Source organism: Gossypium hirsutum, chromosome D06, assembly GCF_007990345.1.
Source record: "Gossypium hirsutum isolate 1008001.06 chromosome D06, Gossypium_hirsutum_v2.1, whole genome shotgun sequence".
Classification (NCBI taxonomy): Eukaryota; Viridiplantae; Streptophyta; class Magnoliopsida; order Malvales; family Malvaceae; genus Gossypium; species Gossypium hirsutum.
In genome coordinates this window covers 41,516,652-41,528,435 of record NC_053442.1, presented here as the reverse complement: position 1 = coordinate 41,528,435, position 11,784 = coordinate 41,516,652, and the positions used below count along the sequence as shown (strand labels likewise).

At 32.9% G+C, this 11,784-nt stretch overlaps 1 protein-coding gene across 4 annotated transcripts; it reads left to right on the top strand.

Moving 5' to 3' along the window:
- The first annotated feature begins 1,340 nt into the window (after positions 1-1,340).
- LOC121218540 (cysteine-rich receptor-like protein kinase 10) lies at positions 1,341-6,929 on the top strand. Of its 4 annotated transcripts, XM_041095866.1 has the most exons (8): positions 1,351-2,236; positions 3,635-4,368; positions 4,822-4,941; positions 5,021-5,223; positions 5,291-5,501; positions 5,610-5,847; positions 6,188-6,338; positions 6,425-6,929. In XM_041095866.1, the coding sequence occupies exons 5-8, from the start codon at positions 5,378-5,380 to the stop codon at positions 6,734-6,736; spliced, it is 825 nt and encodes a 274-aa protein (XP_040951800.1). In that variant the 5' UTR covers positions 1,351-2,236; positions 3,635-4,368; positions 4,822-4,941; positions 5,021-5,223; positions 5,291-5,377; the 3' UTR covers positions 6,737-6,929. The 4 variants fall into 4 exon arrangements, 3 of the variants coding, with proteins under 3 accessions (XP_040951800.1, XP_040951801.1, XP_040951802.1); XM_041095867.1 differs by having other exon boundaries at positions 5,021-5,501; XM_041095868.1 differs by having other exon boundaries at positions 1,352-2,236; positions 5,291-5,847.
- Positions 6,930-11,784: the final 4,855 nt, after the last annotated feature.

Here is an 11,784-nt window from a genome sequence, read left to right as displayed (position 1 = left end):
AGTTATGTTGCATTTGTTTTGATTATATATTTCATTTGTAACTCTTTGATTGATTTATTAGGAGAAACTAAAGGATAAAAGGGCGGAGTATGAAGCGATTGCTTCGAGTGATAGTTCTGTTAATCTTGACAACATTGATAATCGAATTATTACTGAAGTTTTGGATCCTAAAAGGTATGGTCAGGTTCAATTTCAAGGATCTTTTGTTAACTCAACCCAATATTTTGGATCTAGCTCACAACAATACATGCCTTCGGGGAGTCAGGCTCAACCTGAAGTTCAGAGGGTAAGAGACCAAATGGCTCAGATGCAAGCAAGCACAGTTGAGCAAATTGCTCAACTTAAAGCAGAGGCAGCATCAAGAGAAGCAGAGGTTCAAAGAAAATATGAAAAACTACAGCTACAACTTAAAGCGGAGGCAATAGAGAGGGAAGTAGAGCAAAGTAGAAAATATGACGCACTCCAGCTACAGCTTCAGAATATGATAAAGATGTTTCAGCAGTTGCAGAATCTGCCATCTTAGACGTTTGTTTTCTTATTGTAAGAATATTTTAACATTATAACTTTTGAAAATAATAAATTTTATTATTTCATTTATTAATTTAGATCATATACATATTTTCTTCGTTGGATTTAAAGTATAATTTAGATTTGCAGTTATTAGTTGGATTTGATGTTATAGGAAATTATGTTGACAATTCGGGTTCTATATGAATGAAAATTGGATGTTAAAAATATGCTAAAGTTAGTGGTGCTTTTTCCACAAACGCCGCTAAAGAACATGACTTTTAGCGGCGCTTTTACTAAAAACACCGTTAAAGAACATGACCTTTAGCAGCGTTATTAGTAAAAGTGCCGCTAAAGAACATTTAAAACCGCCGAAGGTTATGTTCTTTAGCGGTGTTTGTGGAAAAAGCGTTGCTAAATGTCATGTTGGCGTGAGAAAAGCGCCGCTAAAGGTCCTGTTCTTTAGTATCCTTTGTGGGAAAAATGCCGCTAAAGGTCATGTTCTATAGCGGTGTTTTTGTGAGAAACGCCGCTAAAGATCATGTTCTATAGCGTCACTTTTTTCACATAGACGCTACGAAATTTAACGACGCCATCTATAACGACATTTTTGTGGCGCTTATAAAAATGCAACATATAGTTCGCGGCGCTTATAAGCCCCGCTATAGGCCAAAAAAAACACCACTTTGTTTTCCTAACTGCAACAACATTACATTAAATTAGTAAGGAATCCAAAAGAATATTGTCCACTGACCAAACCTTTCCTTCTCATATTAGGTATGACTAAGGAATTAAAGACCAAGTTTCGTTTGACTTTTAAAAGCTTCAAGACTTTTGCTTTAATGAGCAGTCTTTGACTCTTTCTCCAACTCAATCCCCCATCTCTTCTCTGCCATGAAAAATCTGTAATAATAAGTTCTCACTTCTTTCTTTTGGGTTTCGTTTCCTTCAAATTATACAACCTTAATATGTGGGTTAAATTTACAGCTCTTTCTTCAATTCTCTCCCATCTGCTTCTCAGCACCAGTCTTGTTGAGGCTTTCATAAGATGCTACGACACTGGTAATTTCACCATAAATAGCACCTATGGTAAAAATCGGGACCTTATTCTTGCTTCTCTCCCACCGAATGTTCTCTGCAAAAGGTGGTTTCTTCACTGCCAATGTTGGCCAAAACGCCTACAAAGTTTACGCTCTTGGTATGTGCAGAGGAGACTCTAGTCCTGACGATTGTTATAAATGTGTCAATTCTACAATCCACGACCTCATAGCTAACTGTCCCAACCAGAAGGAAGCCCTTTCATGGGAAGGGCAACCATGTCATGTACACTATGCAGATCGCTCGTTTTATGGAACCCTAGAGGAGTTAGGAAACCCTGAGGCAGGCTATAATACGGGCGACATCAAATCTAACTTAACAGAATTTGATAGGGTTTGGGAGAGTTTGATGGACACAGTGGTGACAAACGCTTCCAACGGCTCTTCTACTCTTAAGTATGCAATCGGGGAAACAGACTTTATATTCCAAAAGATATATGTGCTAATGCAGTGCACTCCAGATTTATCACACGAGGATTGTGATTCCTGTGTAAGGCAATCCGTGAGTAACTATGAAAGCTGTTGCCATGGGAAGCAAGGAGGTTATGTTACGTGGCCTAGCTGTTATTTTCGCTGGGATTTGTATCCTTTCTATTCTACAGCAACCCCATCTCCTTTCCCAGATATACAAGGTATGTAGGCATCTTCTACATGACTCATGAGTAAATTGAATTAAATTAAAATTAGAATAAATAAGCATCTTTTCAAAGAAAATGAATTCTAGTAGGTATCATTCTAAAAGAGCTTGACATCTATAAGCAAATATATTATATATTACAATGAAATAATTATATTAGTAAAAATGCTATCAATTCAAAAATCAAAAGATATTATGGATTCAAATAATTAATTGATCAAAATTTAAATAAAATTTCTATATAAGATTTTTAAGTTTTAAACATAACTTAATAAATTTTATATTATGTTTACATATATATTATCATATAAATTATATAAATAAATCGATATATACGAAAGTAAAAAAGGTCAGATTTTGGACCGGGTAGAAGATGGGATATCATTCATATCCTAAAGGTCATCAACACTAACGCACATGGGTTGGATAAGGTTATAGCCTAAAGGATTTTGAATTTTGTTGGCTAGCTATGTATTGTTTGAATGTTTAAAGGGTTGCCCTTTGTTTAAACTATTACAAGCCTTTTTATTTTTCTTTGTATATGTGTTTTGATTAATAAATCGTTATAAGAAAGAAATAAAAAAAATTAATCATCTAACCATAAATATATTTGATTTTTCCATATCAACTCTGCCATAATCTTCACCTCATTAAATACAATAACGAAACATATATAGCAAACTCCATACCATAATAAATTTATTCCTTTAACTATTTCCCACAACTTCCATGGTCAAATGTAATGAATAGTGCATCAAGAAACAACTATCTTCCTCTAATTAATAAATTCACAAACTCCCATTTATAAAAAATTCATTGAGTTAGGCTCAATTGCAAAACTTCAATTACATGCTTTCCTCCCGGCTTAGTTCAAACAACAATTAAAGTCTCTAATATTCCATCACATAATTTTCTGCTCATCAATTTCACATAAAGTGTAAAAATTGGCCATCACCATTTTCCTGGAATAGGACTTTTAAGCTCTAATATCTCATACAGTAGTCTTTTTGTTCATCGATTTCACACAATGTATACCAAGACTATCATAATTTGTAATTATTTAAAATTTGAAAAGAGCTTAACGTCTATAAGCAACCAAAACTTACTGTTATTGTTATCTAATTTGTAATTGTTTCTCGTAGTTATCTGATATCCTAGACTTGCAAAATTACAAAATTTGTCCAAATATTCATCCAATTTGAGAGCCTTCTTTTCTCAATCCAGCACTCTTCTTCGTCTCTGATTGCATTTGATTCAAACAAAAAATTTGAGGCTTTCCTATGTTTTTCATTTGTTGGAACAAAGAAAGTCAGTTCCACTGCTGACTAAGTGGTTAGCCAATTTATAAAAGAAAAACCCCTTAACGAAAGCTTTCATATGGAAAATTTTGCAGGCATCAATCTAACCTACCAAAGCTTTAGGTGCTATAATGACTCGGGTAGTTTCACAACCAGCAGTACATATGGAAAAAACCTTGACCATATTCTCGATTCTCTCCCACACAACGTCTCTGAAAATGGTGGTTTCTATGAAGCCATTGGTGGCCAAGACTCCAACAAAGCTTACGCTCTTGGGATGTGCAGAGGAGACTTAATTAAAGGTGACTGTTATCGTTGTCAGTTCCTCGGTTAATGATCTCAGAGTTAAGTGTCCTCACTGGAAAGAAGCCATTTCATTGGCAGTTTTACGACCGTGTATTGTACACTATGCAAATCGCCCATTTTTTGGAAACGTGGAGGTAGAACCCACGGATGCAGCTCATAACAATGAAAGCATCAAATCGGACGTACCAACAAAATTTGAAATGGCTTGGGATGGTTTGGTGGTCAGTATGAGGAGAAATGCTTCCAACGGCTCTTCTAAGTTTAAGTATGCAACTGAGGAAGCAAAATTTACAGAATCTCAAACTATATATGCACTAATGCAATGCACCCCAGATTTTATCACAGGAAAATTGTTGGACCTGCCTAAAGCGAGCCACAGAAACCCATAATGACTGTTGCCGTGCGAAGCAAGGTGGTTTTGTTCAGAAGCCTAACTGTTATTTCCTCTGGGATTTGCATCCCTTCTATGCACTAGGACCTGACACTACTGCTGCTTTATCTCCTGCACATACATTTACAAAAGGTAAGTATGGCTAGGTGACTCGTAATATGGTTTGAGAGCCTTCTTTTCTGAATCCAGCATTCCTCACAGCCAACGACTTAACCACAGCTCCTTTTCTCAATCCTTCTCATCCTCTTCATCTCTGATTGCATTTGATTCAAACAAAAAAATTGCAAGATCGTTTGTTGTAACAAAAGAATACTCAATTCGACTGTTGAGTAAGTGGTTAGCCAATCAATAAAAGGATCTGCTCCTTTGATTGGATTTAGTTAGCCATCTTCTTTTGTATTCATTTCAGCCTACGTAGATATAGTTGCCAGCACACTTAGTATCTAGTCTAAACAATCTTCCACTATATGAGTTGCAAGCTTTGCTCTCTTGCTTCTTAAGGCTAGTTGAGTTTTTGTGTTTCTTGTTACGTGTCCTTCCACGAGTTGATGATAAGATCTCTTTTTTCTGGGAAAAAATTATCAGATGAAACGAAACAAAACAAACCAATATAGATACCACTTGGTGCAAGCTTATCAGCTACTCTAGGACTAGCTCTGTTTTCTGCTTGTGGTTTCTTTATCTGGAGAAGGAGAAACGTTCAAGGTATGCACTATTAGATCATGCTGGCATTTACAAATTTATGTTATAATCTTATAGCCAATCACATTTTGTTTTATTACAGAGGATAAAGGCCAAGAAGTTCGATTACTTGACTTGGTAATGGGAAGTGTTCCTCGTGGGAACTCAAGCGAAAATTTTGATCTACAAAATATAGGAAGGTCGCAGGAGTTTCCTTCAATTCAATTGAATATTTTACAAGCAGCAACCAATAATTTTTGTGATGAAAATAAGCTAGGACAAGGTGGATTTGGCCCTGTATACTAGGTAATTATGGTTAGGAACTAAAATAACGTAGTTAAGAAAAAATGCATGTTAATATGTTAATTTGTAGGGCACACTAGCGGATGGAAAAGAAATTGCAGTTAAAAGGCTCTCAAGAAATTCTGGTCAAGGGCTGCTTGAGTTCAAGAATGAGGTCATGTTAATTGCCAAATTACAGCATAGGAATCTTGTGAGGCTGTTAGGATGCTGCTTAGAGAAAAACGAAAAGTTGCTTGTATATGAATTCATGCCCAACAAAAGCCTTGACGTGTTCCTATTCGGTTTGATTCTTCAACCTTTAAATAACAACATTATCTTATACATACACAAAATAAATTTGAATATTTAACTTGTCATTTCTTTTTCTCTCCTTCTTGAGCATTTGTCAGATTCGAGTTTGCCTGCCCAACTAGTTTGGCAAAAACGATTCAATATTATTAAAGGAACTGCCCGAGGTATCATGTATCTGCATGAGGATTCTCATCTTAGAATTATCCACAGAGACCTTAAAGCAAGTAATGTTTTACTTGACCAAGAGATGAATCCGAAAATTTCGGACTTTGGTATGGCAAAAATTTTTGGCCGAGATCAGAATGAAGCAAATACAAATAGAGTAGTCGGAACATAGTAAGTCTATTAATTGGTTCTTCCCAACTTATTAACCCATAAGCTTACAGGGTTACATCTACTTATTTTCTTCACAATTAGTTGTTGCCAACTTCAACTTATCCATATTCATCGACCAGTTCTGAGAAATATGTCCTCTACATCAATATCATATAAACTAGAAGGACCCCATGCAAGTAATGAATCTTAGTATGTTTCATGGTTAGTGATTAGAAACAAAACTTGGTTTTGTTACTGAGAGTATCTGATATGTGATTGATATACATTGAAAATCAGTTCATGTTTGTATTATCTAATTTTGATTTAGTTTTTCTTCACTGTTTCTAATAAACTACAACAGTGGATACATGGCACCCGAGTATGCTATGGAAGGACTTTTTTCTGTCAAATCTGATGTTTTCAGTTTCGGTGTCCTTTTGCTGGAGATTATAAGTGGAAAAAGGAATAATGGGTTTCATCTTTCAGAATGCGGTGAAAGCCTCCTGACTTTTGTATGTTTTCTTATCCTATCAAAATTTAAATAATAGATTAATACCATGTTATGTATACTAACGCTAATTCTAAGTAAGAATTGTAGGCGTGGAAACTATGGTCCAAAGGAGAAGGAATGGAGTTACTGGATAAGCATCTTGTTGAGTCGGGTGTGCCCAATGAGGTGCTTAAATGCATCCAAATTGGGTTATTGTGCGTGCAATCAGATCCGGCAGACAGACCAACTATGTCAACAGTGGTTGCAATGTTAGGAAGCGACACCATAACAGTTCCTCTACCAGCGAACCTGCATTTTATGTTGGACGTTTTATTGCAGAATCAGTTCAACCCAATTCAAGTGATAAAATATGTTCTGTTAATGAAGTTACGATTTCAAACATGTCACCTCGGTGATTGATTAGTCATTCCATCTTCAATTTTTTCAGTATTACAAGATATGATAGATTCTAAAAATTTTGTTAAGCCGCTCTTTTAGCTAAATGTTCTGCAACATTCCAGCAAAACACAGGGAGATGTTCTTCCGAGTTTTCTGTATTGATCTTTGATATATATGTAAAAAATGACAAAGGGGTATGAAAAATTGGTATGAAGCTGACTTTTCAAATCCAAAGTGGGAACGGTGGGAAAATCATTACATTACCGAAGACAGAGCAGCAAAAACGAGTCTATTTGTTCAAAACAGACTTTTCAACGAGTATGGATGAGAAGGTACAATTTTCGTTTCATTTTTCTTGGATACAATTAATTTCACCACTTTGCTACGCTCAAGGTAGACTTTGATATCGACCAAGTCAAAAAAGAAAACCCGAAAGACAAGTTCCTTGGACTTTATTATCTGTCAACTTCAACCTCCTAAAGGAAGAAACATGGAAGTATCTCATTACAAAATGGTAATACACAATTAGTAGCTCTGGTGATTCCAAAGCCCAACCTCCAAAATGAGGTTTCAATTTCGGGCATACTTCCTCGATAAGTTTTGAATATTCTGAAAACCATCATTCTTACTTATTGTCCTATATGTGGTTCAAATAAAATCAAATTATCAATGCTTTCCATATGCAAAGTAGGGGCTGGAGTCCCATCACAATCTACTATATTAAGTATTAACTAGCTCAATGATTCTGAAAAACTGGCCTATAACAGGCACGTAGTATAGTATGAACAATGAAACCAAAGGAACTTCAAAAATAGTGAGAACAGTAGAAAAATCATTCCATTGCCGTTGATAGTCAGTGTTGGATTTTTATATTAAAAGTTTAGGGTTTAATTAAAATTTTTAAAAAATTTTGGAGGATTTAATGAGAATATTTAAAAATTTTGGTAGGTTTAATTAAAACTTTTAAAGGCTTAATGAGAACCAACAAAAAAAATTTAAGGGATCTAATTAAAAAATTTAAATTTTTTGAAAGACTTAATGAAAATTTTCAAATTTTTTGAAGGGGCCTAACTCTAATTTATTATATTTTTAAGGTCTAAAAAGAATTTTCAAAATTTTGTGGGAGACCCCCTAGGGCCTCAGTATCATCCACCTCGAATAGTAGTACCATTTTCAACACCAAAACGAGCGAGGACATCTAAAAGATTAAACTATTTTGAAAATATTAACTTTCAATTAATCAATATTTTTTTTTCGAATAAGTTATTAAATAAATACTTAAATAATAAAATAAATGTAGATTTAAAATGTGAAAACCTAGAAAGTTTAGAAAAGTAAATACTTTTATAATTTAAATAACTCTAAATGTTAAACATTATTAATAAAAATATTTAAGATTTTATGTTATATAACACTGCACTCTACATTTTTTTATTTTATTTTTCAAAATAAGAAAAGCTTATTTATAACTTGTCAAGTGGGATAATGTCTACTAAAAACAAATTATATTAATTGCTGACATCACATTTAATCAGGACAATTATATTAATTAGTAATTTTATCACATATGTATGCACATAGAATGTATTTAGAACAAAAGTAAGTATAGTGAAAATAACATTTATTAAATAATGAAATGTCTAGTTTGAAATTAATACTAAACATATATGCAATACGTGTGAAATTAAAATAAATAAATAAATTTAAATATAAATAAAAAAATTAAATGGTTAAATACTTCTTATTTAGAATGATAAATGTATTCCAATTGTACTACACATATACTTTTGTAAACTACTTATTTAAAATATATGTAATAATGCAACAAATAATTTGAAATTAATAATAATATACAAACTTAAAAGGGATAAATCTTAAAATTATATATGAACTTTGACTTAATGCGTAATTGTATACATGAATTTTAACTTGGTACAATTATATACGTGAAACTCAAATTATGGTTCAAATGTATAGTAGAAATTTAATCATACATATTTAAAGAAATAAATACATCAATTTATTTTTATATTGGATAAATATAATTATTTATGTATGCAATATATAAATATAAAATAATGTTATATCAATAATTGTGTTAATAATTTACAAGAATTGAATCAAATAAAAATTTATATGTAATTACACTTAAATCAACTTAAAATAAAATATTAAACATTATTAATAAAAATATTTAACATTTTATGTTATATAACACTGCACTCTACATTTTTTTATTTTATTTTTCAAAATAAGAAAAGCTTATTTTATAACTTTTCAAGTGGGATAATGCATACTAAAAAGAAATTATATTAATTGGTGAACCTAAATTTAATGAGGAAATTATATTAATTAGTAATTCTATCACATATGTATGCATGTAGAATGCATTTAGAACAAAAGTAAGCATTGTGAAAAAAACATCTGTCGAAACCTTTTTGGAAATCAACTTTTTTATTTAAAAAAAACGAAAATAGAGTCACCACCAATCATTTTTAATTAGATGTGATTGGATCACCTCAAAACTTAGTAATTTTAATAAAATGTTAGGTTTACTAAAACAATGATTTTTGGTCTACAAAATCCAAGAAATGGGTTCGGGAGTCGGTTACAAATGAGGAAGGACTAGCACCCTCATAATGCCCAAAATTGGTACCTAGTTGATTACTTAATGTTTTGTCACCCTCATAACGCCCAAAAAGGTCATGTCTTATAAGTTAGGGCACGACATTTCAAATCCTCGAAAATAAGATTGCTCATTATTTAATTATTATTTAAATCTTATGTGTTTTTAGTTGTAAAAAGGATGTTCGATTATTTAGGTTCAAAGAGAGAGTCGAACCCCATAAGTTAAGGCACAACTTCTCGAATTTCTAAATAAAGAACGTTGCCTCGGTTTTAAAAATATCCTTTTTTATGCATTGAGTAAAAATCATGTAACATTTAAAGCTATGTGCATTTAACTTATTTGGGTATAATATGAAAATGGACAAATATATTTAAACATGATACATGATATAGTGATAGCAAAATAATATAAAATAGCCATGTGGGCAAAATATCAATATTAAAATGATAAATAATGAATAAATAAATACCATAATAATAATGCAACTATAATAATAATAAAAATATTAATTCATAATACTAATAGCAATAGTCATATCACTATCATAATACCAAAATAAATAAATAAATAAAAATATGTAATAACCACCTAAAAAATGCATAAAAAAAGAATATAAACATCATAAATTTTAAGTGCTAAAAAAAAGTAAGTAAAGGGGTGAAATTAAATAAATGAATGATTAAATGGAAATTTAAATGAAATTTAAAGTATGAATTATATAAATAAATAAAGCAAAAAAAAGGACTAAAATAGAACATACGAAAAGGAACAAGAACCAAATGGGTAGTTATCCCACCCATATTACACGTGTCCTTCCCTCGGAGGGTCAATAGTGGGTCAAGGGACTAAATTGCACAAGAGTAAAATAAAAGGGAAAAAATAGAAATTAAATAATGAATTGTAGGATGAAATTGTAAAATAACAAAAAAGATGGAGGGTCAAATAAGCAATTAGACCCTCCCCTTGAAAACGTACGGATCCTAAGGGAATTTGGTTTGGGTCATTGGGTTGTGTTTAAAACGATGTCATTTTGGGGCCTCTAGAGCCTAGCCAAAACGACATTGCATCCTGGTCCTTATATATACCAAAAAGTTCTAAAAAAAAAATCATTTCTAAACTTATTCTTTTAAAAAAAAACTTTAGGCCCCTTTTTTTCTCTCATCCCTTCCATATCCGGCCCTGGTGTTGGCGAGTCTCAACTGTGGCCATCGATCATCGACAACAGAGACTGCTGCCTCTGATGGCCGAAGATCGCAAAAAAAAGCCTTTTGTCCCTATCTTTTGGGGAATTCGAATTTGGGGTCAAAATCCCTAGCTCCGGTCAAAGTTCAACAACAAAAAAATGGCCCTTTCGGTTTCTAGTCGTCCTCTGACGCGGCCTTAGGCGAACCCCCAAGGGTTTTGCAGCCTTCTAAGCCATAGAAGACTCCGACGACAGTAATAGAGGTAAAAACAAACCTTTCGTATTCTTTTATATATATATGCAATATTCGAAAAAATAAAAAAAGAAAAATACCTTTAAAAAAAACTATTATAGTTTCTTTCTGTATTTCTCTTTCGATTGTCTGTAAAAAGATGCATTTGTTGTTATGGCTTTTATAGCCGAACATATTACAGGATATTCATTTTTATTTTTCCTTTTTTTATTGTTGTTTCTGTTACTGTTTCTGTCTCTTTCTTCTTGCAAGTCGTTATGGTGGTCAACGACAATAGGGAGTCGCACCCTTGCCATTTCAGTGAAATGATGGCAATGGAGGCAATCCTCAGGCAATGTATTCACTGACATGGCCAGAAACAGCGGCGCATAGGGGATCTAGAGTTTTTTGATTAGTTTAGGTTTTTTGGGCTTGGACTTAGGTGTCTTGGGTATTTAGGATTTTGTAAATGGACTTTTGTTAATGGACTCTATTATTTCTATTTATTTATTTTTGTCTGGACCAGATAAAATTGGGTCATTATAACATCTATTAAATAATGAAATATCTAGTTTGAAATTAATATGAAACATATATATTAAGTTGAACAACTAAAAAAGTCATTATGCAATTGAGAGTATGAAATAGTAATAGTCTGCTGCCCTAGCACGCATTGTCTGCCGCCTCTGGCATGAGTTATTAGGTTTTTTGGTTGTTTTCGTTCTGGTGTTTTATTTGTTTCAAATCTTGATGATCGTCAATTTCTGAATATTCCCTCTCTGTTCTCTTGAAGGCGGGCGAGTTCCATCGTTTTTGTACAGATCCTGCAAGTATGGAGACCGGATTAGCAAATCTTTCGATTAATGAAGAAGAAGAAATTTTGATTGTCCAGGAAGAACCATCTACACAAAAAGAAGGAATAGATTATTAGCTTGTGGGTTGCTTTGGGGGAGGATCATCTATTGGTTATGGGAAGGAAAGATTAAGATCCTTTCAAGGAAAAGTAGCTATAGAGTATGACGTGG